The sequence below is a fragment of the Scyliorhinus canicula genome, chromosome 6 (assembly GCF_902713615.1).
Source record: "Scyliorhinus canicula chromosome 6, sScyCan1.1, whole genome shotgun sequence".
Classification (NCBI taxonomy): domain Eukaryota; kingdom Metazoa; phylum Chordata; class Chondrichthyes; order Carcharhiniformes; family Scyliorhinidae; genus Scyliorhinus; species Scyliorhinus canicula.
The window spans coordinates 52,170,448-52,197,994 of NC_052151.1; the positions used below are offsets into that span (position 1 = coordinate 52,170,448).

General features: G+C 52.9%; 1 protein-coding gene across 5 annotated transcripts in view; it reads left to right on the forward strand.

Annotated features, from left to right (window-relative positions):
- Window positions 1–27,547, forward strand: part of LOC119967141 (cytochrome b5 reductase 4) — a 251,919-nt gene that overhangs the window by 66,447 nt on the left and 157,925 nt on the right. For all 5 annotated transcript variants that reach the window (XM_038799281.1, XM_038799278.1, XM_038799280.1 and 2 more), the window contains 5 exons: window positions 4,595–4,652; window positions 8,794–8,887; window positions 13,959–13,991; window positions 14,508–14,630; window positions 24,649–24,789. In XM_038799281.1, coding sequence (XP_038655209.1) covers window positions 4,595–4,652; window positions 8,794–8,887; window positions 13,959–13,991; window positions 14,508–14,630; window positions 24,649–24,789 — 449 coding nt within the window. The remainder of the gene's footprint in view (window positions 1–4,594; window positions 4,653–8,793; window positions 8,888–13,958; window positions 13,992–14,507; window positions 14,631–24,648; window positions 24,790–27,547) is intronic.

The following is a 27,547-nucleotide window of genomic DNA, read 5'->3' on the forward strand; positions in this document are numbered from 1 at the left end:
CCTTGCAAGAGCCTGCCTTCATCCTTCGCCAAAAAGTCTCCGTCTCCCTACTCCAACATCACACCTTCTCAGAGTTCGCTGCCCAGACTCCTGAATTTCAACTTACAGAGCTGATTCCAATCCTGAGCCACCTGCACTACCAGATTCCTAAAGTGGCATTCCCCCCCCCCCCCCCCCCCACCACCTCGACTCCCACCCCTGGAGAAGACACCAGTCATTCTGCCCATCATCGGGGGCTAGAACGGCGCCGGAGTGCTGTGCGCTGCTCCGACGCCAAAAGCTGGCCCGCCGTGACTGGTGCTTGAGCGCCACAGCCGGCATGGGTCCTCGCATGCACACCACAGCCGGCACGGATCCGCGCATGCGCGCCACAGCCAGCTCCGGCCGGCCCGCGACCAACATGGTGGAGCCCTACATGGGCCTGGCATGGAGGAATATAGGCCCCCCCCCCCCGGAATTAGTGCGCCCGCTGATCGGTTCCCCCTATTGCGGGCCTGGCCACTGCGGAGGCCCTCTTCAGAGTCGGCTCCCCCCGCCCCCCCCCCCCCCCCACCAGGACGGCCCCCGCAGCCAGAACGCCGAGGTCCCGCCGGGTAGGACTATACGCAAACGACACCAGCGGGACTCGGCAGAACTTAGTGGGCACTCGGCCCATCGAGCGCGCAGAACCGCTGCGGGGGACATTGAAAGAACTGGTGCGCAGAATCGCCATGGCGACCGGAGAATCAGCGGCCCGACGTCAGAGCGGCATAGCGGGATTTGCGCGCCACCCCCCCCCCCCCTCCCCCCCAGCGTTTCTCCGACCAGGGCTAGGAGAATCCCGGCCCGTGAAACGCTTACTATTTCTCAAATTGAACTTGTATCCTGGAAAATCCCCAAATCTCCTCAGCCGCCCCATTGTATCCCCACTGAAGAGGCCGGGTGAGAGATCTACAGCAACAGATTATCTGCATACAGGAAATCCCTGTGCTCCACCCCCCTCACTATCCCTCTCCATTTATCCGAGCTCCTCAGCACTATGGCCAAGGGCTCTATTGCCAGCGCAAACAGAAGGAGGGACATAGGGCACCCTTGCTTAGTTACCCTATGCAACGGAAAGTACCCTGAATTCACCTCATTTGTGTGCACACCGCGCAATCGGACCATTATACAACAATTTCACAAAAGCCACAAACCTGGGCCCAATCCCAAAACTCTCCAACACTGCAAACAAATAGCTTAATTCCACATGATCAAACACCTTTTCTGCATGCAGCACTGCCACCACCTCCTAGTCCCTCCCCTCTGCCGGAGAAAGCACCACATTCATCACATTTGATGACAGCTGTCTGCCCTTTACAAACCTCGTCTGGTCCTCCCCAATCATCTTCGGGAGACACTCCTCCATCCTGAGCACCACCAACTTCGCCGGAATCTTGGCACCCACATTCAACAGCTCCACCGGGTCCTTGTCCTTCTTAAGCAACAATGAAATGGATGCCTGTCCCATTGTCTCTGGCAGTGGCCCCATAGCCACCCCATCTTCAAACATCTCCACCAACAGTGTCGCCAGCTTATTCCAAAATGTTTTATAAAACTCAATTGGGAAACCGTCCGGCCCCAACACCTTACTCGCCTGCATCTTCCCTATTGCTACTAGTTTTAGTATCATCTACCACATCAATTTTATCTGCCAACTTATTTAAGGGGTGATAAATATAAAGAACATAGATAGTAAAAATGTATTAATTTGTTGACTGAAGAAGATTTGTAGTTCATATTCCTTTTAATAAACTATCAAGAAGGTAAACTCTGAGACAGTGTATTTGCTAAAGTTTGACATTGCCAAACCAGAGCATTGGCGCGATCTATCGGCCATGTTGCGCCAAAATGGGAGTGGGACTTGGCTGGTAGATGCCGAGAGACGCCACCCGCAGGCTTCCTGGCAGCCAGTTCATCTCGTGAGATCTACGCGGACATCGCGAGGCAGTACGATCAGGACCCCACCTACAGTGGGCGTGACCAAGCCATGGGTGCCTAAGTAAGTAGGTTTTAAACCTACTTAGGTGCACTCACCCGGGATCTACTGACCTCCCGGCATCTAACGACCTCCCCAGGGAACCCCAACCAGGCACTGTTCAGTACTGGTCCGCACAAACATGTACCAGGTGGAACGGCACCTGGGGGGGGGGGGGTCTCCTGGGGCATCCAGAGCCTCTGGGTAGTTAGGGACAGGGCAGGATGGCCCCCTGGTCCTCCCCTGGCATGCATGCACCTTGACCACTGCCGCCCTGGCACTGCCAAGGTGCCCGGGTGGCACTGAAAAACCGGCAGGAGCACTGCCAGGGTGACTGCTAAGAGTCAGGGCCTGAGGTGGGGGGGGGGGGGGGGGGGGGGGGGAGGAGGCCACATCCCTGAAAGGAAGGTGGAGGGGGGGTTTAAAGGGTAGGGGGCTGCTGGGCAGTTATGATGGGGCCTTTGGAAGGTTGGGAGTGAAGAGTGGGGGGTCCTGGAAGCAATGGAGGCTGAAAGGGGTTGTGTGAAGGCCTGAAAATGGGGGCTCTTCAGCGACTCCATAGTGTGGTGTCATCACTTGGGGGTGTGGGGTGATGCCTATATATGTGGCGACATTGCTCATATGTGGGGACCCACACGCTCACTTAGAGATCGGGGCACCCTTTCAAAAATGGCGGCCCGATCTCAGCTCCCCAGAGGTGAAAATAATTCGAAGTGTCGACTAAACCGGTGAGAAATTCCCCATGGCCCAAAAAAGTAACTAAGTCTGGTTAGATCGGGGTGGGAAACTCGCCGACAGAGCCAGGGAGAAACTCAGCAAAACCTGGCACAAATGAAGCTTTGAAAGTTTTCAGTTAGATCATGCCCCTAGTTTCAGTTCTGATTTTATTTTTTTGAGTGTGCAAATATTTAACAGTTTGGATATCTATAAAGTTTATTACGTGCAAGGTGACGTATGGAAACATTTTAGAGTGTGTTGATAATGGGAAAAGGGGGTCGAATTCCGATAAGACAAGAGAATGGTCGACGAGGAAGACCTAATGTAAATTTTTGAAGGAGCTTCACTGCATCCACAAACAGCTGTTCTCAACTTCTAAGAATATTCTTTCCCATAAACTTGTTATTCTTGTGTTTCACTTCTTTCCTTCATCCTGTAAACTGGTTGATACCCTGGAGAAATTCTCCGGCCATTGAGATTCTCTCTTCCTGCCTGCGGATTTTCTGGCAGCATATGGTGGCTTCAATGAGAAATCCCACTGACAAGTGGCAAGAGTATAGAATCACATTGGGCAGCACGGTAGCACAGTGATTAGCACTGTGGCTTCACAGCGCCAAGGTCCCAGGTTCGATTCCCCGCTGGGTCACTGTCTGTGCGGAGTATGCATGTTCTCCCTGTGTCTGCGTGGGTTTCCTCCGGGTGCTCCGGTTTCCTCCCACAGTCCAAAGACGTGCGGGTTAGCTGGATTGGCCATGATAAATTGCCCTTAGTGACCAAAAAAGGTTAGGTGGGTTTTGGGTTACGGGGATAGGGTGGAAGTGAGGGCTTAAGTGGGTCGGTGCAGACTCGATGGGCTGAATGGCCTCCTTCTGCACTGTGTGTTCTATGTTCCATGTTCATGTGGCAAGCAAACAGCGCACCGCTGAGTAACACGCAGCTGGGGAACGGGAGACTCCCGCCCCTTTAGTTTTCAGGAAATATACAGATGAGGGTGGCCATACAGTCAATTCTTCCAAAAGAGAAAGGCCTATGAAACCCCCCCCCCCCCCCCCCCCCCCCGCCCCCCTTCCCCACTCCACCCCCCTTTAAGGTATAGAACTAGGTTTTGAGTGATCTTAATGTTTCAATACCAATTTGTCAGATGTCCATTTCAAGTACGGAAAAAACTTCTTTCTGACATCAGTTATTTTTAATCCGTTGTTTTCTCGTTTCCTAGTTTTCCATCAGATCTCTGTTCTTTGGGGCCATGGATGTTACTCACTCGCGTCCATTTGACAGTGAAAATGTATTTTGGATTCTGAATTCAAGCAGTTCAGTCATCACCCTAAATAAATGGCTTGTTAAGAATAATGTGAGCAACGTGGGTATCATTAGCAAGGCTGGCATCTTGTTCCTAATTTACCCCAAGAAAGTATTGATGAACTTTCTTATTCAACTGCGTAGCAATTTGATAAAGCAGCTTGGTTTGTTAGGCCAGTTCAGAAACCAGTTAAGACTTAATTGCCTTGGTATGGGACAGTTGAGTCACATATGGGTCAAACTGGGGAAGGAGGATATGTTTTCTTCGCGAAAGAACAAATTTGCCTTTCATCACTGAAACCTCAGACTCTTGATGACCTGCTCCCAAGGCTCACCATGATGTAGCGCTTCATGCTTGTCTTTTCCCTATTGTTTGGTATCTTGCAAGCTTCTGCAAAATCTCCTCTCACCATTTTCACGTGAAGGACCCCCCAGTTCTTTTTCTAGTTTTCTATTCCATGTCCGATCTTTACAGCTACGGATGTTACTCTCTCACTTAATTTCGACTGTGAAAATATTTTGTATTCTGAATTCAAAAGGTATTTGTCATCCAACTCAATTTTCTTTTAACACTTTTACCAGACATGAATGGTTTCAGACAGAGGACACAATCACAGTTGTTATATACACCAAAAAGAAGGTATGTACTCAAGAATAAAACCACTGGCAGAAACGCCATTGGACAGATGACGTGTAATCTTAGCTGACTGCAATAGGTTTGCTTTCTGTCGGCATGTTGGGCAATTTGTCGGACACTGGAGAAGGAGAAGAAGCACATACTTTGAATAATTCTGAAGATCAGTTTAACTTATCAGTGCTCCCCTGGATAAAATAAATGACTGAAAGAACCTGTGAATCACGGGTTCAATTTTCTATCAGCATCTCATTGTCCACCAGTGCCTACTTCAGAATATTTGTGTGTATATGCATGTACGCACAATTCAAGTCTGTAACACTGGTTCCACTTAGCATTTCTCCCACACTAAAATATTTAGTTTGATTTTAATTGCCTCCGAACGCAACATTTTGTCTCCAAAGTATTTGCTGATGCCACCTTAACTCTGAGTAGGCGCAGAAAGCACCAGCATAAGACTTCTAGGACATTCTGATCGGGTTTTCCTTTTGCTCTAATATTTGAGGATATTATTTTAGAATAGATTTTACCTTCAGCTGAGCCCGGTATGGTCTCACCACTGGTACTTAATGAGCCGTCACCAGATGCTATCAAGTCCCCCTCTCAGTTGAAAATCCAGTTATGCCAAACACCAGGTTTAACCTTCACAAGGCAGTCAAATCTCAGCAGCTTAACCATAGTCTTAGCAAACCGCAGAGCCGCACTTGTTAGTTCAACTAATTGAAAGGCCGCTCCACTTTCCCAGTGGGAAATGAAATGCTAATGTAAGGCACAGAACAAGTCATAAAATAGAAGTCAGAGGAAGGGAAAGAAAAAAATCAGCATAAGCCAAATGAATATTAAAGGAGAAAGAGGTGGAAAGAGGAAGGAGCAGTAAAACCCTTGATGTCGCCTTACCCAAGTGCTCCAAAATACCATGAATCTACTCCTACCCTAGTGAATTTTGTCTCTCCTCTTCAGAAGGTGTCTTAAATGGTAGCAAAGTTAGGGCGGCACGATCGAGCAGTGGTTAGCACTGCTGCCTCACGGTGCCGAGGGCCCGGGTACGACACCAGCCTCGGGTTACTGTCCGTGTGGAGTTTGCACATTCTCCCGTGTCTGTGTACGTCTCACCCCCACAACCCAAAGATGTGCCGGGTAGGTGGATTGGCCATGCTAAATTGGCCCTTAATTGGAAAAGAAAAGAATTGGGGTAGCGAAGGTTACGGGTGCAGTGAAGAGGGATACCTGGGCTAAACAGCACGCCAGCAGAATATATCGGATTTCAAAGCTTTGGAGGAATTTTTGGAGTTTGGTAAAGCGGCCAGCATATCCTCTGATTTATGGGTAATGCCATGGGAGGTCAACTAGTTTATGTTGTCGAGAACCTGTACCTATGCAGGGTACACTTGTGTCACTAATAATTCTGTAAACTTTCATGGTGCACCGTTTTCTTGTCACACTATTTCTCTCACTCTTCAACTTTCCTAATGAGCACTGATTCAGTTCTCTTAGGAATCTTCAAGCTAGGTGACACTCTGCCAATATCCTGTACTTGTCCCTGTTTGATAGGCTAAAACCTGTGATCACTTTGTGTCTGTGTTCTTTCATCACTTCCTCTCTCTGCAGATACATTATTTTTCACACATTGTCTTGTGTGTTCACTCGTGAACTTAAAAAAAAATTAATTTAGAGTACCCAATTCATTTTTTCCAATTAAGGGGCAATTGAGGGTGGCCAATCCACCTACCCTGCACATCTTTGGGTTGTGGGGGCGAAACCCAGGCAAACACGGGGAGAATGTGCAAACTCCACACGGACAGTGACCCAGAGCCGGGATCGAACCTGGGACCTCGTCGCCGTGAGGCAGCAGTGCTATCCACTGCGCCACCGTGCTCACTGGTGAACTTTTTTACCTTTTGTTTGTTTGATGCCCCTTTACCCACTATATTTTTGTTCTCCGGTCTTAATCTTTCCTGTTCAAATCGCTGGCTTTGAAAGCAGGCCAGCAGCACGGTTCGATTCCCGTAACAGGCTCTCCAAACAGGCGCCGGAATGTGGCGACTAGGGGCTTTTCACAGTAACTTCATTGAAGCCTACTTGTGACAATAAGCGATTTTCATTCATTCATTCATTTCCTTCAGAAATTCCGGGGCCAGATGTCTAGGCTATTGCCCTGGGCGCATGAGGCCAGCTGGTAGAATTTAAATTCAATTTATTAATAAATCTGAAATTGGAAGCTAGCCTAAATACTGGTGACAATTAAACGATCATCAATTGTTGTAAACACCCGTCTGTTTCACAAATACCCTTTATGGAAGGAAATCTGCAATCCTTTCCCAGCTTCGCGTGCATGAGACTCCAGACCCACTGCAATGAAATGAAATGTGGTTGACTCTTAATTGTCAAGAGCAGTGAGGGATTTTTATCCCTCGTCTTGCCCCACCCCCACCCCCCGCCCTCAGGCATAAACCTTGCTGGGGTTCCCGGTTTTCTTAGGCAGCAGCACAGCCTGCATATTGGACAGGACCACGCCCTGGGCGTGACCATTCAGGAATGGCCCTGACCATTCCCAGCAGCTTCTTGAGTTCCTCACCATTATGGATGGCGAGCTGCAGGAGATAAGGGACGATGCTGGTCGTCTTGTTGTCCAAGGCCGCTTTGCCTGCCAGCTCAACGATCCCAGACGTCAGCTACTCCACCATAGTGGCCAGGTAGATGGGGGCTCCGGCATCCAACAGCTCAGCCTAGTGGCCCTTGCGGAGCAGCCGGTGGGGGTGGCCGACGGGGAACTGAAGACCAGTTCTGGAGGAGCAGATCTTGGCCTTGGCGCAGTGAGGGATGGTTGCTAAGACTATGGTTAAGATGCTGAGATTTGACAGCCTTGTGAAGGTTAAATCTGGTGTTTGGCACAACTGGATTTGCTGACCTAATAGCGATGGCATTATCCTATAAAACAATTAAGTAATCCCTCACCCCAACCCCATGGCCCCTGATAACGTTTGTGCCCATTCACCCAGAATTCGCAGAAGCAATGAGCCATTGCACGGTAGCATTGTGGATAGCACAATCGCTTCACAGCTCCAGGGTCCCAGGTTCGATTCCGACTTGGGTCACTATCTGTGCGGAGTCTGCACATCCTCCCCGTGTGTGCGTGGGTTTCCTCCGGGTGCTCCGGTTTCCTCCCACAGTCCAAAGATGTGCAAGTTAGGTGGATTGGACATGATAAATTGCCCTTAGTGTCCAAAATTGCCCTTAGTGTTGGGTGGGGTTACTGGGTTATGGGGATAGGGTGGAGGTGTTAACCTTGGGTAGGGTATTCTTTCCAGGAGCCAGTGCAGACTCGATGGGCCGAATGGCCTCCTTCTGCACTGTAAATTCTATGATCTATGATCTAATAGCAAGTGTGGAAATGATGAGCGAAAAAAACACTCATTCAAAAATCTTTGAACAAAATGCCGTGCCGAGAGCCCTATTAAAGTGTCAATCAGGAGCATTAGCTATAACCACTTCACACCTGATAATCTTATCAAAATAAATATTGAGACAAAAGAGATCACTGAACAACTTGTTGCGACCACATAAAGACGTCGACAATCCATTTTGTTTGTCAAAACAGAACCCCTGCTGAGCTAATGTAGTTGTCAGACTTGGCTCTCGTAATGAGCATTTCAGATCACAGCTCACTACCCACCCCAAGTATTGCTTTTATAAAAAATTGTGTTCAGTGTGTGGGTGGCATTGACTCAGATGTTTTTTACCCAGCCTCCTTAGTTGTCTTAGTTTGTACAGCAGAGTATCTTCCGATGTTATGAAGAGTGAACAGTCATTTGGATTTGAGTCACACTTAGGTCAAATCAGGTAGAGATGACAGAATCCTTTATCTCACAGATTTCAGTGCACTTGCTAAGCGTTTTTAACAATCAGTGATGATCTTTTCTGGTACCAACTCACAAATTACACATTCCTTTCGAAAGGAAAGGGAGGAATTTGATATGACTATTTATAATATACATAATGGTACCAGTAATTGAAAATGCTACTTGCATGTAAAATGAGCAGTTGTTCCAAGTATCTATAAATCTGCTTATTTCTCAATCTGAACCTATTAATTTTAGGGAGCATAGAATTTGCGGCAGTTCCTAATTTGTGCAAAATTATTTCAAAGGACATCAACTCCGATTTTGTGATTGTTGACTTGGAACGTGGTGTGCTAAGAACAGAAGTTCGTCAACACGAATATTCTTATATCCTTCACCTTGGTATGTACGTGCTTCCCTGTTGCTGTTGGTTTACTAAATCAGAAAATAAGATGAGCGTTTTCATTCTGTATGTACATTATTCATTACATATTAATCACTGATATTATATTTTTGAACGCTTTGCTAATTAATTGCTGAAAATGTACCTTAAAATTCAAGGCTGAATTTGTTCATTGTTGCAATGTTAAAACTCATATGGTTCAGCACCCAGTTTCGGGAACTAAACGGTTTAAGAATTTTAAAGAAATTTATTTTTTCATGTTATTTTAAAATGATGATTGCAAGTAAAAAATGTTTGTGATAGCATATGTTGAAAGAAAATAGGAAATGTTATTACAAGGCATGGAATGCCTCCAACAATTTTTGATGATCTTGGAAAATTTTCTATTGTCCATTTACCTAAAAATATGGGGGGCGGAAATCGGCGGGGTGGGCAGAAACGGCACAGTGGAGTGGCGGGAACCACTCCGGCGTCGGGCCGCCCTAAAGTTGCGGAATCCCCCGCACATTCAGGGGCTAGGCCGGCGACGGAGTGGTTTGCGCCCCGCCGGCCGGCATGGAAGGCCTTTGGCACCACGCCTGCCGGGGCCGAAGGGACTCCACCGGCTGACGTGGGTCCGCGCATGCGTGGGAGCATCAGCGGCTGCTGGCGTCATTCCCGCGCATGCGCAGGGGGGGTTTCATCTTCGCGCCGGCCATCCCGGAGGCTTACATGGCCGGCGCGGAGCAATAGAGTGCCCCCACGGCACAGGTCTGCCAGCGGATCGGTGGGGCCCGATTGCGGGCCAGGCCCCCATGGGGCACCTCCCGGGGCCAGATCACCCTCCCTTCCCCCCAGGACCATGGAGCCTGCCTGCGCCACCAGGTCCCGCCAGTAAGGGACCTACTCCAATCTACGCCAGCGGGACGTGCATAGAACGAGCGGGACTTCGGTCCATCGCAGGCTGGATTAGCGCTGGGGGGGGGGCGCACTGCGAGCGACCTGCACGGTGCGATTCCCGACCCTGCCAAATCTCCGGCGCCGGAGAATTCGGCAGCCGGCAGGGACGGGATTCATCCCCCCCCCCCCCCCCCCCCCCCCGGTGAATCTCCGACCCGACAGGGGGTCGGAGAATCCTGCCCTGGATCTAAAGAAGGATGATGAGCCAATGCAAGATTTTGTCACAGATACCAACAGCCTTTAAAGTAGTGGTACATTCTGAAAAGACTCTATAGAAGACCAGCCAATGGTTTGACCTTCATTTTGACGATGAAATGTTTACGCTCCTTGTACTTCAGATCAGAAATGAAAATAGATGGGGAGAATAAGGGAGGTTAAAGGAGTTGATTTGCAGCAAAAAGGGAGAGTTTGAAGTTGTCCTTGATCCTCGAGTAAGAAGGGAATTTACCAATGAATCATTTGATGCCATTTTGCCTGAAGCAGAAAAGCAGAACCATGGCTCATAGTAAACATTGAAATCTTCAGCCAGGGGATTGGAGCAAAAAGGAAGGTAAATTTGGGGAAATTTCTTTTTCTGGAGAAAGATTTGAAAATTTCACAAATTATGACATTGAAAGCATTAGGAACAGTGGGTTGAAGTAATGAGAGAGGTTGTTTACAGCACTAGCTCATCAATGTCAGGTGGTTCAATGGCGCAACATCAGCATAAGATGGAAGGGTTACCAGTTGTGTCTATCTCAGGTAGACTGATTCCAGCAGCAAAGTGATTGAAGGTGTCATTGGCAGTGCTGTTAAACAGTACGTACCCAGCAATAATGATTGCACAATATTCGGTACCCATTAATAACTCCTTAGATACTGAAAAGGTCTGCCTGTATGCAGCAATACCTGGAAAACATTCAGGCTTGGTCTGTTAAGTGGTAAGCAACATTCATGCCACACTGGTTTAGCTCACCAGGCTAAATCGCTGGCTTTTAAAGCAGACCTAGCAGGCCAGCAGCATGGTTCAATTCCCGTACTAGTCTAGTTCTTGTTCCTTGTTCCCGTCTAGTTCTTGTTCCTTTTCCAATGGAAACAGTTTCTGCCGATGTACTCTGTCCAGACCCCTCATGATTTTATCAAACCCCCTGTCAAGCTTGCCTTCCCAAATGCAAGCAGCTCCAGTTTCCCCAATATATCCTTGAAATTGAATTCCTTCAACCCTGGAAACATTCTTGTGAAACCTTTCTGCATTCTCTCTAAATGCACCACATTCTTCTGATGTGTGGTGCCCTGAATTGGAAACAACAGTTCAGTTGAGGCTAAACCAATGTTTTATAAAGGTTCACCACAACTTGCTTGCTTTTGTGCCAGTGTGGTGCAGCTTCTAGATGCCCAAGGCAATTCAGACTGCAGCTTCCTGATTTCCGCATTTAACTGTACGTGTTCAGATACTGGAAGTGGCTTTCACGTTTATTCCTTAACAACTGTGAATACTGATAGCTTGACCTTTATTCTGACTATAATGACCTTTATTCCTCCTACACAACCATTGCCTTATCTCCCACGCCTTCAAATAAGGGTTAGAATGGAACTTTAATTTGTAGGTGCCCGATTTTTTATATGAAATGTACGAGATAGATCTGCAAATCCTGTCATTTATAATATCGTACGACATCAAGGCCAGAATCTTGCGTTGCTTGCACGGGTATGTGCACAGCTAGGAAGTGTGCAAAATTGTGCAAGAAGACATCAGGCACGCATCCCGGCATCATGCACGGGTGATATTTTGGTTGGCGGGCTCACGCGAGAGTCGGGCGTTCACCTGCTGACAACCAAGTAGGCAGTTTAGCCCATTAAGGAGACATGATTTGACATGGCCCGTCTGCTTTTACAGTTGTAGGGCGGGCCGATTGCCAAAGCAGCCTTTATGTTTTAGCTGCAACCTCGATCCTGGGCAGGTTAAATGTCGTGGCTGAAATTAAATTTTAAAAGATGTCTGTGTCTGAAATTTGTGTTTGAATGTGCTGCCCAGACACTCGTTGCAATGTTTTCCCATTGCATTTTATTTTCCACAGGCCAGCAGCTCCCTGAGACAGCACTGCAACGGCAGGCCATCTAAGTGAGCACATTAGAAATGCCAGCCGAGACCTTCCATTCCTTGGCTCCTATCCTTTTCCCACCCTTTCTAGCAGCCTGAGCGTTTCTCAGTGAGCATTTCACGCCAGCTGTCCGTTAATTGGCCAGCCAGTGTGAAATCATCCACTTCCCGGCCCGTCCAGTGCACAAGCGCAACAGGCAAAAAACTCAGGCCAAAGTCTTTAGCAAACAAGTGTCTAATCAGAATAGTTAAGGTGATGTTGAGTATTTGTAATTTCCTTTTCTCTTCTAAAGGCAGTGATTCATGCTGCATCAAGACTTAATCTCTGAAGCCGGGCACTTTCCAGGAGCACCCAATTTAAGCAAATGATTCACTAATGCCCTTCAGCAAAGTGCACTTTTCATTCTTCCCTTTTCTGTCTGATGAAAAACTCAAATTACATACTATGGGCTCAATTTTGCACGCTTGTTTCCAGTGACCCCATTCTCCCGCCTCCTGAGGGGGTGTATAGGAGGAAAGTTGAAGGCAGGGGATATGTAAAATCCAGTGGCCACCGTGCCGCTGCCTTCCTGCCCCGTCAGCAATTAAACGGCATGGGCAAGCTGCTGGGCAACCTGCCCATCCTTGGGCCAATTAATGACCACTGAATGTGGCGATGGGATAGTGATATTATCACTGGACTAGTACTCGAAAGACCCAGGGCAAGCTCTGGGGACCCGGGTTCGAATCCCACCGCGGTGGATGTTGAAATTTTTATTTCACTACAAATCTGGAATTAAAAGTCTAATGATGACCGTGAAACCATTATCACTTTCGCTGCATGGGCTAGTGTCGAGCAAGCGGACAGGTGGGGCGGGAACCTCATTCGTGGCCCCTGTGCCCATCAAAACAATAGTGACGACTTTAATCCCCCCAATTTTACCTTCCCCACCAGCCTCTCAAACTCTTGACGCCTCCCCACACCTCCCTCAGCAGGCCATGTCAGCCTGGCCCCTTCAAGACCCTCTGAGTCCAGACACCCCTCGTTGGGACTGGCTGCAGTCCCAGCAGTGGCCACTGCTCCTAGTGGCGTTCCTGAGACTAGAGAGCTGCCGGCCAAACAGATTGGCAGGCAGTTCTCTGAGGGTGAATGTCTCCCGAGATCGTGATGGAAGTTCCGCCTCCAACCACGTAAGTATGTTCACAGTGTTGAATTACTGCAGGGCAGCCACTGGGAGCAGGGGTGGGCTCCCCTTGCCTTTTTATAGCCAGAGTGGTGCGACCAACATGCTGTGGTAAATTCACTCCTATTTGATTGCTAATTGAATGTGTCCTGAAATGGCCGACTGTGCCACCCCGTTGTGAAAAAAATCACTGTGCAGAAGATGCTCCATCATAGATCATAGAATTTACAGTGCAGAAGGAGGCCATTTGGCCCATCGAGTCTGCACCGACTCTTGGAAAGAGCACCCTCCCCAAGGTCAACACCTCCACCCTGCCTGCATAACCCAGTAACCCCACCCGACACTAAGGGCAATTTTGGACACTCCGGGCAATTTATCATGGCCAATCCACCTAATCTGCACATCTTTAGACTGTGAGAGGAAACCGGAGCACCCGGAGGAAACCCACGCACACACGGGGAGGATGCGCAGACTCCACACAGACAGTGGCCCAAGTCGGAATGGAACCTGGGACCCTGGAGCTGTGAAGCAATTGTGCTATCCACAATGCTACCGTGCTGCCCATCATCGTTCTAGGACAAGCACCAATTGGTGATAAATGTGTCCTTGCCAGCATGGCTCACAGCTTGAGAACAAATGGTCAAACTTGGATTGGGTGACTTTTCACTCACCAGATTAAAGTTGGTATCTTCCCAGACAATATGTGACTTGGGATTTACCCATCCAACCAATGGGATCATAGATTCACTCTCATTGCTTCACAGCATTTAGAGGATATTCAGGTCTCTTTATGTCAATTCATCCTACATATAGATTTTGTCTTACTTTATTTGTAAATACTGTGAAATGTTTTTGACATTGACAAAATTCTTTGTTTTTTTTGTATAGAACTCAGTCATGAGGTACAAGAGGTAGTATCTGGTATGTAGAATTTTAATAAAATTGCTTGCTTTCAAATAATAGTGAAATTATCATTCAATGTTATTCACGCTTGCAGTTAATACTATTTTTGCTCTTAGTTCCTTGCAAGATAATTGTCTGTTTACACCAATGTCTCACATTAAGTACCTGCTTACTTTCCTTACTAATCTCGGAAAATGCATCAATAAAATATTGATATATTTTAGAAGCTCCGTACTGTTCATCCAAAATAGAAGGACAGTTTTCCAAGTGCATGATGCCAACTTTGGTTTTCTCCTGCCTATGACATGTATCAGAAATTTAGGCAGGGACTTCCAACAATTTTCGGTTGATGTAAAATTGACCTGAAAGTTCACCTTCAACAAGAAGATGTACGATTGTGATAATTACAATTTGGCTCCAATTTAGTGTTCCATTAGGAATTTAACGTGGAATTCCAGACTGTTCTGAGTTCTGTTGAACACCATTTTCTGTATGTGCTGTTTATTAGAAGTAAATTGCAACTTGTTTTTAAAGTTCACTGCGCCAGTAAGGTGGGGAAAATAGAAGTCAGCCTTAAAAAGCTTAACAGTGTTCTGTGGAGTGACCTTGGACAACCTCGAGAACATCATAATTCGTACATAAAGAATACTGATGGAGGTATGAAAATTTATTTTATAATTTTATCATTTGAGTAATATGTTGAGAGATATATTTTCTTTTGAAATTCTTTTCTTCATTTGTGATCTCAGTGAAAGATAGAGGCCCATAACATTCTGCTTCCCCAGCGTCGCATTTAGGTGTCCCCCTACGATGCAGTGGGGAATCCCTCGAGGAGGTTCCCACATAAGGGTTTACCTGGCAATTGCCCAGAAGTGCTAACTCACTGGACGGCTGTGCTGGGCTGGGAACCATCTGACAGAAGCAATTTAAATCACTAACTTCGGGTGGTTCTGCCAGTTTTACCCTGATAGTTACACTCCAAGAGTGAGAAGGAAAAAAAACTTTGAACTGCAGAATAACCATTTTAAAAATCGGGATCCAGGGCACAGGGCACCCCAGCCTCACCCAGGACACACCTCACACCAGCGCAGCCAGCCCCCGCCCCCACCTTGGGCGAAACTAGGGTCATCTTCCCGATCCAACCTTTCCCCTCCCAACCTTATAGCTCAGGACCCCAATCCGTCCAAACCCGCTCCCGTCCAGTCCGCCCTGCCCCATCCCAACTGTCTGCCCTGTCCCCTCCTTACTGCTCCCCGCTCCCTCCTGTCTCCCGCTCCTCCCCGCTCCCTCCTGTCTCCCGCTCCTCCCCGCTCCCTCCTCTCTCCGCTCCCTCCTGTCTCTGCTCCTCCCCGCTCCCTCCTGTCTCCCGCTCCGCCCGCTCCCTCCTGTCTCCGCTCCTCCCCGCTCCCTCCTGTCTCCGCTCCTCCCCACTCCCTCCTGTCCCAACTCCTCCCCACTCCCTCCTGCCTCCCGCTCCTCCCCGCTCCCTCCTGCCTCCCGCTCCTCCCCGCTCCCTCCTGTCTCCGCTCCTCACTCCCTCCTGTCTCCCGCTACTCCCCACTCCCTCCTGTCTCCGCTCCTCCCCACTTCCTCCTGTCTCCCGCTCCTCCCCGCTCCCTCCTGTCTCCTGCTTCTCCCCACTTCCTCCTGTCTCTGCTCCTCCCCACTTCCTCCTGTCTCCCGCTCCTCCCCATCCCTCCTGTCTCTGCTCCTCCCCGCTCCCTCCTGTCTCCGCTCCTCCACACTCCCTTCTGTCTCCCGCTCCTCCCCACTTCCTCCTGTCTCCGCTCCTCCCCGATCCCTCCTGTATCCCACTCCTCCCCAATCCCTCCTGTCTCCCGCTCCTCCCCGATCCCTCCTGCCTCCCGCTCCTCCCCGCTCCCTTCTGTCTGCGCTCCTCCCCGCTCCCTTCTGTCTGCGCTCCTCCCCGCTCCCTTCTGTCTCCCGCTTCTCCCTGATCCCTTCTGTCTGCCGCTCCTCCCCGCTCCCTCCTGTCTCCCGCTCCTCACCGCTCCCTCCTGTCTCCCGCTCCTCCCCGCTCCCTCCTGTCTCCCGCTCCTCACCGCTCCCTCCTGTCTCCCGCTCCTCCCCGCTCCCTCCTGTCTCCGCTCCCTCCTGTCTCCCACTCCGCCCGCTCCCTCCTGTCTCCCGCTCCTCCCGCTCCAACCTGTCTCCGCTCCCTCCTGTCTCCCACTCCGCCCGCTCCCTCCTGTCTCCCGCTCCTCCCCGCTCCCTCCTGTCTCCCGCTCCTCCCCGCTCCCTCCTGTCTCCGCTCCCTCCTGTCTCCCACTCCGCCCGCTCCCTCCTGCCTCCCGCTCCTCCCCACTCCCTCCTGTCTCCGCTCCTCCCCACTCCCTCCTGTCCCAACTCCTCCCCGCTCCCTCCTGCCTCCCGCTCCTCCCCGATCCCTCCTGTCTCCCGCTACTCCCCACTCCCTCCTGTCTCCCGCTCCTCCCCGCTCCCTCCTGTCTCCCGCTCCCTCCTGTCTCCCGCTCCTCCCCACTCCCTCCTGTCTCCCGCTCCTCCCCGATCCTTCCTGTCTCCCACTCCTCCCCGATCCCTCCTGCCTCCCGCTCATCCCCGCCCCCTCCTGCCTCCCGCTCCTCCCTGATCCCTCCTGTCTCCTGCTCCTCCCCACTTCCTCCTGCCTCCCACTCCTCCCTGCTCCCTCCTGTCTCCGCTCCTCCCCACTCCCTCCTGTCTCCCACTCCTCCCCACTCCCTCCTGTCTCCCGCTCCTCCCCACTCCTTCCTGTCTCCCGCTCCTCCCCACTTCCTCCTGCCTCTCGCTCCTCCCCGCTCCCTCCTGTCTCCGCTCCTCCCCGCTCTCTCCTGTCTCCGCTCCTCCCCGATCCTTCCTGTCTCCCGCTTCTCCCCACTTCCTCCTGTCTCCCACTCATCCCCACTCCCTTCTGTCTCCCGCTCCTCCCCGATCCCTCCTGTCTACGCTCCTACCCGATCCCTCCTGTCTCCACTCCTCCCCGCTCCCTCCTGTCTCCCGCTCCTCCCCGATCCCTCCTGTCTCCGCTCCTCCCTGATCCCTTCTGTCTGCCGCTCCTCCCCGATCCCTCCTGTCTCCCGCTCCTCCCCGCTCCCTCCTGTCTCCCGCTCCTCCCCGCTCCCTCCTGTCTCCGCTCCCTCCTGTCTCCCACTCCGCCCGCTCCCTCCTGTCTCCCGCTCCTCCCGCTCCAACCTGTCTCCGCTCCCTCCTGTCTCCCACTCCTCCCGCTCCCTCCTGTCTCCCGCTCCTCCCGCTCCAACCTGTCTCCGCTCCCTCCTGTCTCCCACTCCGCCCGCTCCCTCCTGTCTCCCACTCCGCCCGCTCCCTCCTGTCTCCGCTCCTCCCCACTCCCTCCTGTCCCAACTCCTCCCCACTCCCTCCTGTCCCAACTCCTCCCCGCTCCCTTCTGCCTCCCGCTCCTCCCCACTCCCTCCTGTCTCCGCTCCTCCCCACTCCCTCCTGTCCCAACTCCTCCCCGCTCCCTCCTGCCTCCCGCTCCTCCCCGATCCCTCCTGTCTCCCGCTACTCCCCACTCCCTCCTGTCTCCCGCTCCTCCCCGCTCCCTCCTGTCTCCCGCTCCCTCCTGTCTCCCGCTCCTCCCCACTCCCTCCTGTCTCCCGCTCCTCCCCACTCCCTCCTGTCTCCACTCCTCCCCGCTCCCTCCTGCCTCCCGCTCCTCCCCGATCCCTCCTGTCTCCCGCTCCTCCCCGATCCCTCCTGTCTCCCGCTCCTCCCCACTCCCTCCTGTCTCCCGCTCCTCCCCACTCCCTCCTGTCTCCGCTCCTCCCCGATCCTTCCTGTCTCCCGCTCCTCCCCGATCCTTCCTGTCTCCCACTCCTCCCCGATCCCTCCTGCCTCCCGCTCATCCCCGCCCCATCCTGCCTCCCGCTCCTCCCTGATCCCTCCTGTCTCCTGCTCCTCCCCACTTCCTCCTGCCTCCCACTCCTCCCTGCTCCCTCCTGTCTCCGCTCCTCCCCACTCCCTCCTGTCTCCCGCTCCTCCCCACTCCCTCCTGTCTCCCGCTCCTCCCCGCTCCCTCCTGCCTCCCGCTCCTCCCCACTCCCTCCTGTCTCCGCTCCTCCCCACTCCCTCCTGTCCCAACTCCTCCCCGCTCCCTCCTGCCTCCCGCTCCTCCCCGATCCCTCCTGTCTCCCGCTACTCCCCACTCCCTCCTGTCTCCCGCTCCTCCCCGCTCCCTCCTGTCTCCCGCTCCCTCCTGTCTCCCGCTCCTCCCCACTCCCTCCTGTCTCCCGCTCCTCCCCACTCCCTCCTGTCTCCACTCCTCCCCGCTCCCTCCTGCCTTCCGCTCCTCCCCGATCCCTCCTGTCTCCCGCTCCTCCCCACTCCCTCCTGTCTCCCGCTCCTCCCCACTCCCTCCTGCCTCCCACTCCTCCCTGCTCCCTCCTGTCTCCGCTCCTCCCCACTCCCTCCTGTCTCCCGCTCCTCCCCACTCCCTCCTGTCTCCCGCTCCTCCCCGCTCCCTCCTGCCTCCCGCTCCTCCCCACTCCCTCCTGTCTCCGCTCCTCCCCACTCCCTCCTGTCCCAACTCCTCCCCGCTCCCTCCTGCCTCCCGCTCCTCCCCGATCCCTCCTGTCTCCCGCTACTCCCCACTCCCTCCTGTCTCCCGCTCCTCCCCGCTCCCTCCTGTCTCCCGCTCCCTCCTGTCTCCCGCTCCTCCCCACTCCCTCCTGTCTCCCGCTCCTCCCCACTCCCTCCTGTCTCCACTCCTCCCCGCTCCCTCCTGCCTTCCGCTCCTCCCCGATCCCTCCTGTCTCCCGCTCCTCCCCACTCCCTCCTGTCTCCCGCTCCTCCCCACTCCCTCCTGTCTCCGCTCCTCCCCGATCCTTCCTGTCTCCCGCTCCTCCCCGATCCTTCCTGTCTCCCACTCCTCCCCGATCCCTCCTGCCTCCCGCTCATCCCCGCCCCCTCCTGCCTCCCGCTCCTCCCTGATCCCTCCTGTCTCCTGCTCCTCCCCACTTCCTCCTGCCTCCCACTCCTCCCTGCTCCCTCCTGTCTCCGCTCCTCCCCACTCCCTCCTGTCTCCCGCTCCTCCCCACTCCCTCCTGTCTCCCGCTCCTCCCCACTCCTTCCTGTCTCCCGATCCTCCCCACTTCCTCCTGCCTCTCGCTCCTCCCCGCTCCCTTCTGTCTCCCGCTCCCTCCTGTCTACCGCTCCTCCACGCTCTCTCCTGTCTCCGCTCCTCCCCGATCCCTCCTGTCTCCCGCTTCTCGCCACTTCCTCCTGTCTCCCACTCATCCCCGCTCCCTCCTGTCTCCGCTCCTCCCCACTCCCTTCTGTCTCCCGCTCCTCCCCGATCCCTCCTGCCTCCCGCTCCTACCCGATCCCTCCTGTCTCCACTCCTCCCCGCTCCCTCCTGTCTCCCGCTCCTCCCCGATCCCTCCTGTCTCCGCTCCTCCCTGATCCCTCCTGTCTCCGCTCCTCCCCACTCCCTCCTGTCTCCCGCTCCTCCCCGATCCCTCCTGTCTCCCGCTCCTCCCCACTCCCTCCTGTCTCCCGCTCCTCCCCACTCCCTCCTGTCTCCGCTCCTCCCCAATCCCTCCTTTCTCCACTCCTCCCTACTCCCTCCTGTCTCCCGCTCCTCCCCGATCCCTCCTGTCTCCCGCTCCTCATCGCTCCCTCCTGTTTGCGCTCCTCCCCGCTCCCTCCTGTCTCCCGCTCCTCCCCGTTCCCTCCTGTCTCCCGCTCCTCCACGCTCCCTCCTGTCTCCCGCTCCTCCCCGATCCCTCCTGTCTCCCGCTCCTCCCCGATCCCTCCTGTCTCCGCTCCTCCCTGATCCCTCCTGTCTCCCGCTCCTCCCCGCTCCCTCCTGTCTCCCGCTCTTCCCCGCTCCCTTCTGTCTCCCGCTCCTCCTCGATCCCTCCTGCCTCCCACTACTCCCCACTTCCTCCTGTCTCCCGCTCCTCCCCACTTCCTCCTGCCTCCCGCTCCTCCCCGCTCCCTCCTGTCTGCGCTCCTCCCCGCTCCCTTCTGTGTCCCGCTCCTCCCCGATCCCTCCTGTCTCCCGCTCCTCCCCGCTCCCTTCTGTGTCCCGCTCCTCCCCGATCCCTCCTGCCTCCCGCTCCTCCCCGATCCCTCCTGTCTCCCGCTCCTCCCCGATCCCTCCTGTCTCCCGCTCCTCCCCTATCCCTCCTGTCTCCGCTCCTCCCTGATCCCTCCTGTCTCCCGCTCCTCCCCACTCCCTCCTGTCTCCCGCTCCTCCCCACTCCTTCCTGTCTCCCGATCCTCCCCACTTCCTCCTGCCTCTCGCTCCTCCCCGCTCCCTTCTGTCTCCCGCTCCCTCCTGTCTACCGCTCCTCCACGCTCTCTCCTGTCTCCGCTCCTCCCCGATCCCTCCTGTCTCCCGCTTCTCGCCACTTCCTCCTGTCTCCCACTCATCCCCGCTCCCTCCTGTCTCCGCTCCTCCCCACTCCCTTCTGTCTCCCGCTCCTCCCCGATCCCTCCTGCCTCCCGCTCCTACCCGATCCCTCCTGTCTCCACTCCTCCCCGCTCCCTCCTGTCTCCCGCTCCTCCCCGATCCCTCCTGTCTCCGCTCCTCCCTGATCCCTCCTGTCTCCGCTCCTCCCCACTCCCTCCTGTCTCCCGCTCCTCCCCACTCCCTCCTGTCTCCCGCTCCTCCCCACTCCCTCCTGTCTCCGCTCCTCCCCAATCCCTCCTTTCTCCACTCCTCCCTACTCCCTCCTGTCTCCCGCTCCTCCCCGATCCCTCCTGTCTCCCGCTCCTCATCGCTCCCTCCTGTTTGCGCTCCTCCCCGCTCCCTCCTGTCTCCCGCTCCTCCCCGTTCCCTCCTGTCTCCGCTCCTCCCTGATCCCTCCTGTCTCCCGCTCCTCCCCGCTCCCTCCTGTCTCCCGCTCTTCCCCGCTCCCTTCTGTCTCCCGCTCCTCCTCGATCCCTCCTGCCTCCCGCTACTCCCCACTTCCTCCTGTCTCCCGCTCCTCCCCACTTCCTCCTGCCTCCCGCTCCTCCCCGCTCCCTCCTGTCTGCGCTCCTCCCCGCTCCCTTCTGTGTCCCGCTCCTCCCCGATCCCTCCTGTCTCCCGCTCCTCCCCGCTCCCTTCTGTGTCCCGCTCCTCCCCGATCCCTCCTGTCTCCACTCCTCCCCACTCCCTCCTGTCTCCCGCTCCTCCCCACTCCCTCCTGTCTCCCGCTCCTCCCCACTCCTTCCTGTCTCCCGATCCTCCCCACTTCCTCCTGCCTCTCGCTCCTCCCCGCTCCCTTCTGTCTCCCGCTCCCTCCTGTCTACCGCTCCTCCACGCTCTCTCCTGTCTCCGCTCCTCCCCGATCCCTCCTGTCTCCCGCTTCTCGCCACTTCCTCCTGTCTCCCACTCATCCCCGCTCCCTCCTGTCTCCGCTCCTCCCCACTCCCTTCTGTCTCCCGCTCCTCCCCGATCCCTCCTGCCTCCCGCTCCTACCCGATCCCTCCTGTCTCCACTCCTCCCCGCTCCCTCCTGTCTCCCGCTCCTCCCCGATCCCTCCTGTCTCCGCTCCTCCCTGATCCCTCCTGTCTCCGCTCCTCCCCACTCCCTCCTGTCTCCCGCTCCTCCCCACTCCCTCCTGTCTCCCGCTCCTCCCCACTCCCTCCTGTCTCCGCTCCTCCCCAATCCCTCCTTTCTCCACTCCTCCCTACTCCCTCCTGTCTCCCGCTCCTCCCCGATCCCTCCTGTCTCCCGCTCCTCATCGCTCCCTCCTGTTTGCGCTCCTCCCCGCTCCCTCCTGTCTCCCGCTCCTCCCCGTTCCCTCCTGTCTCCGCTCCTCCCTGATCCCTCCTGTCTCCCGCTCCTCCCCGCTCCCTCCTGTCTCCCGCTCTTCCCCGCTCCCTTCTGTCTCCCGCTCCTCCTCGATCCCTCCTGCCTCCCGCTACTCCCCACTTCCTCCTGTCTCCCGCTCCTCCCCACTTCCTCCTGCCTCCCGCTCCTCCCCGCTCCCTCCTGTCTGCGCTCCTCCCCGCTCCCTTCTGTGTCCCGCTCCTCCCCGATCCCTCCTGTCTCCCGCTCCTCCCCGCTCCCTTCTGTGTCCCGCTCCTCCCCGATCCCTCCTGCCTCCCGCTCCTCCCCGATCCCTCCTGTCTCCCGCTCCTCCCCGATCCCTCCTGTCTCCCGCTCCTCCCCTATCCCTCCTGTCTCCACTCCTCCCCACTCCCTCCTGTCTCCCGCTCCTCCCCGATCCCTCCTGTCTCCCGCTCCTCCCCACTCCCTCCTGTCTCCCGCTCCTCCCCGATCCCTCCTGTCTCCCGCTCCTCCCCGATCCCTCCTGTCTCCCGCTTCTCCCCGATCCCTCCTGTCTCCGCTCCTGCCCACTCCCTCCTGTCTCCCGATTCTCCCCGATCCCTCCTGTCTCCTGCTCCTCCCACTCCCTCCTGTCTCCCGCTCCTCCCCATTCCCTCCTCTCTCCGCTCCTCCCCGTTCACTCCTCCACCAATTCCATGCTGGCAAGGTGACCATATCTGTAATAAATGAAATTTGCGGTGTGTAACATGCTTGTTATATGCATCCATCACTCATAGACGCTGATGGAAGTTTGCTTCATCCAAAGTAGTGATTTGGATCCAGCCAACTGAGCCAACTAGATGAGAGCCACTGAAGCAGGCTAGAGCAAATAGTAGCGCTGGAATACAAAGTAGCACAGATTGGAACTTTAGCAGTGGCGACACCTAGCTAGGTTGCGTTTGTGCAATTTGTTCTTCATACTAATCATGCATTATGTAGGTTGCATTGAAAATCAATTTATTGTCTCCATAATTAAATTCACATATCTATACAAACATCTGCTAAATGCTGCTGTGCGTAGATGAATACAATGCTTGTTGTCATAATGCTGAACATGTGACTGATCTTTGAAACCATCTGTGAGGAATAATTTCAACTCGGTTTACACTTCATTCAGAGCAAGATGGACAAGAAATTTAAGAAATCTAGTCATTCAGGTTCCAGCATTGATTAGTGACAAGAAAATGCATGACATCACCTCTACTTCAACACTGCCCACCTTCCTTAGTTCTCTGCCTGAAGGCAGGCCCATCCCATAGCACTGCACTCTCCGCTACATGTAGGGAAAGGAGGTGGGTCCTGTATCCACCCCAGCCAGGAGTGTTGCTCGTTTTGGTGAGTGTGCTTAACACTCAATTGGCTCTGTTTTATTCCCTTGCTCTACAGTCACCAGGTATCTTTATGATACCACCACGAGGTTCAAGTTCAAGTGCTGATCAATAACTCAATACACCAGTTAGTAAGGTTCAAATCAAAACACATTTATTATATACACAGTCAATCGCTACTCATGCATAAATACTACAAAACTAAGCTACTTCTACCACTACAGGCCAATACTTATCTTCTGGAAAAGGAACCCACTGGGTCAGGGAACAATGGCCTATTGTTTAATCCTGAGACTGCAGGCTTCCAGCTGGTACGGACTAAGGGTTAGGAGCGCCTATCTCGTAGCGTGCGTTGACTGGACACTTACTTGTTGGTGCAGCTGCAAGGCAGTTCAGGGTCAAGTGTTGTTTCGGTCTGCTGCGTGACCCTGCCGAGAAGTCTATCGAGAGAAACTGCCAAGAGAGCGAATTGAACTTGGGACCTGTCATTTATAGGCCCCAGGGGCTTCGCGCCCTTTTGGGCGGACCCCGTACCTGACTCCAATCGATTGGTTCACGTACCAATCGATCGGTTTGAATTCCCCCAATACTGGGGCTGCTTCCTGATCGCTGGGCGGTCCTTGGGTGCTCGTTAGCCTCTTTTGTCTTGGACTCCTGCTGGCGCCGAGAAGTCTGGTTTTACCTCGATTATCCTAACTGTTGCTATTGTGCCTGGGAATCGCTCATTAATATTCAGATTGCTGGTTTCAATGCTGTCTGCTTTCTGCAACTCGAATACACAGGAAAACTCTGCAAACTGCTTGTTTTCTCATACTGTCCAATTTTCCCTGCGTTCTTTGCGAATCTCCATTTTAAGTCGGGAAGTGGCCAACCCAGGTGGCTACAGGAGAAGGCCACCCAGCCAACTGAGCCAGCCCCCCCCCCCCCCCCCCCCCCCCCACACACACACACACACCTCCGCCACCTCTGCCACAAAAAGTGAAAGTTGAGGCTCCGACTTTCCATTGAGCAGAAATCTCGACCACCCTGAGTTTCTGACTGAGATACAGGTACAGTGCCTAGTGTGCCACAGGACCTCCTGTTTAGAGTCAGAAGACGTCTACAGCACAGAAAAGGCTCTTCGGCCCATCACATCTCGGCTGGTCAAAAACACCCACTTAACTATCCGAATCCCATTTTCCAGAACTTGACCCATTGTCTTGTATGCCCTGGGATCACAAGGGCACATCTAAATACGTCTTAAATGTTATGAAGTCCTCCACCCTTTCAGGCAGTGAGTCCCAGGCTCCCACCAAACTCTGGTTGAAAAGGGTTTCATCACACCCCTCTAAACCAAGGTGGTTGTTTATGATGAGCGCAGACCCAATAGTCCAAAGGGTCCTTTCTGTGTTGCATGACCGTAAAAGTGTTCTCCATACATACAGGTTTATATAAGTTAGTAATCATTTGCAACGATATAACAAAACGTGCAAATTCGAGGGGAAAAAAAATCAAAGTTGTAAGTACCAGTAAATCAGTTATAATTTTTTTTAAATGTATTTTTTCTCTCTGCCCCAACCCCGAGACCTTTCCTATCGGAAGTGCACCCTGCTGTCAAAGATTGATGTGTCACATGACACTAGACTGCTGTGCTTTCTGTTACCACCTGGATGTTATTTGACAATACCTGTTGGACAACATATTTACCTCAAAAGGAGCATTCAAGGTACGACAACATAATTATGTGTATTCGTCACTGCTAAAAGCATGTGATCTAAATGCAAAAGAGGTCTTGCCATGAATAAGCAGAAGCAATTTGTAATTCTATTTTATGCAGCATCTGAGGGGCAAAGGTGAATATGTTAAATAGTTCCTTAATTATCAGCTATCTTTTTAACATAAATCTACCTATGAGTCGTTGATTTACTAAGAGGATGTGGCTTTCCACTACTGGGGAATTGACTACATGGAGAAAAATGCGATTTTTGCTTTTAAAATTAATAATAATCTTACAATCTTTATTGTCACAAGTAGGCTTACATTAACATTGCAATTAAGTTACTGTGATAAGCACCGAGTCGCCACATTCCGGTGTCTGATCGGGTACACAGTGGGAGAGTTCAGAATGTCCAAATTACCTAACAAGCGCGTCTTTCGGGACTTGTGGGAGGAAACCGGAGCACCCGGAGGAAACCCACACAGATACTGGTAGAACGTGCAGACTCTGCACTGACAGTTACCCAAGAATCAAACCTGGAATTTGGAAGCAATGATTTAGAAATTACATTAAAATCTATTGAGACTCTGTAACTGTGAACAATTTCAAAGTCTACATGAGAAATTGAAGGTTTTCTAAACGCATTCATCAATGATACTTTTGAGTCGTGATCAGTTAACAAGCGCTTGATCTTAGCATAATTACGTTGTAGCAGGGCACTGCTGTGATTACCTTCCCGGTGTAGTACATTTTCATTTAATTCCCTTTAGCCCTGATTTAACAGCAGTGAATCATGCCGGTGTAAATGTTGGCATGGTGACCCTCCCTAACCCATCATTTTAAATTTTTGAATTTCAAATCACAGCTGAGTCACAGCACATCCTTACCTGGTACCCATGTGGTTCCAGCAGGCGGCACTGGTTTGCAATTTAATGGGGAGAGGGTGGTGTTGCGATAATTTCACTGGATTAGTAATCCAGAAGCCCAGGTCAATGCAGGGACCGGGGGTGGGATTCTCCCAGCCCGGCGCCGTGTAGGAGAATCCCCGCAACCGCGCCACTCCGCCCCGACGCCAGCACTCGATTCTCCACAGAGCTGAGAATTGGCGCTGGTGCAGCGCGAGTTGATTCTGTGGCCCGGAGGGCGGCCTCCCGCTCCCCGGGCCTATTTTATTACGTGCCGACCCTGAACTCACGTGCCATGTTGCATCGGGGCGGCACGTTGAGGGAGGCCACCACGCATGCACGGGTTGGCGCGGCGCCCAATTGGCGCTGGGATGGGAGGTTGGAGCAGCTTGCTGGCCCTCTGTAGTCTCCCAGCGTGGACACTCTGCTGCCGAATGGGAGAATCCCGCCCCTGATTTCAAACCCCATCACGGCAGCTGGTAGAATTTAAATTCAATTAATAAAATTTGGAATTGGTAGCTAGTCTCCGGAATGGAATCATAGAACCGTTAAACAAGGAAGGAGATCATTTGGCCCATCATGTCTATGCCAGCTCACTGCTATATGAAGTTGTCATTGAAAGTCATCTGGTTCACGGTTGTCCTTCAGGGAACGGAATCTGCCAACCTTACTCGGTAATAACCTACATGTGAATTCAGACCCACAGCAATATGGTTTTAATTGTCCATTGAAATGGCCTCACGAACCACTCAGTTCAAGGGCAATTAAGGACGGGCAACAAATGCTGGCCTTGCCAGCGACACTCACATCCCATGAGCAAGCATTAAAAAAAACAAAACTAAGAATTACAGGCCAGTTAGTCTTACTTCGGTGGTAGGCAAAGTAATGGAAAGGATACTGAGGGATAGGATTTCTGAGCATCTGGAAAGGCACTGCTTGATTAGGGATAGTCAGCACGGATTTGTGAGGGGTAGGCCTTGCCTTACAAGTCTTATTGACTTCTTTGAGGAGGTGACCAAGCATGTGGATGAAGGTAAAGCAGTGGATGTAGTGTACATGGATTTTAGTAAGGCATTTGATAAGGTTCCCCATTGTAGGCTTGTGCAGAAAGTAAGGAGGCATGGGATAGTGGGAAATTTGGCCAGTTGGATAACAAACTGGCTAACCGATAGAAGACAGAGAGTGGTGGTGGATGGCAAATATTCTGCCTGGAGCCCAGTTATCAGTGGCGTACCGCAGGGATCAGTTCTGGGTCCTCTGCTGTTTGTGATGTTCATTAACGACTTGGATGAGGGAGTTGAAGGGTGGGTTAGTAAATTTGCAGATGATACGAAGATTGGTGGAGTTGTGGATAGTGAGGAGGGCTGTTGTCGGCTTCAAAGAGACATAGATAGAATGCAGAGCTGGGCTGAGAAGTGGCAGATGGAGTTTAACCCTGACAAGTGTGAGGTTGTCCATTTTGGAAGGACAAATATGAATGCGGAATACAGGGTTAACGGTAGGGTTCTTGGCAATGTGGAGGAGCAGAGAGATCTTGGCGTCTATGTTCATAGATCTTTGAAAGTTGCCACTCAAGTGGATAGAGCTGTGAAGAAGGCCTATGGTGTGCTAGCGTTCATTAGCAGAGGGATTGAATTTAAGAGCCGTGAGGTGATGATGCAGCTGTACAAAACCTTGGTCAGGCCACATTTGGAGTACTGTGTGCAGTTCTGGTCGCCTCATTTTAGGAAGGATGTGGAAGCTTTGGAAAAGGTGCAAAGGAGATTTACCAGGATGTTGCCTGGAATGGAGAGTAGGTCATACGAGGAAAGGTTGAGGGTGCTAGGCCTTTTCTCATTAGAACGGAGAAGGAAAAGGGGCGA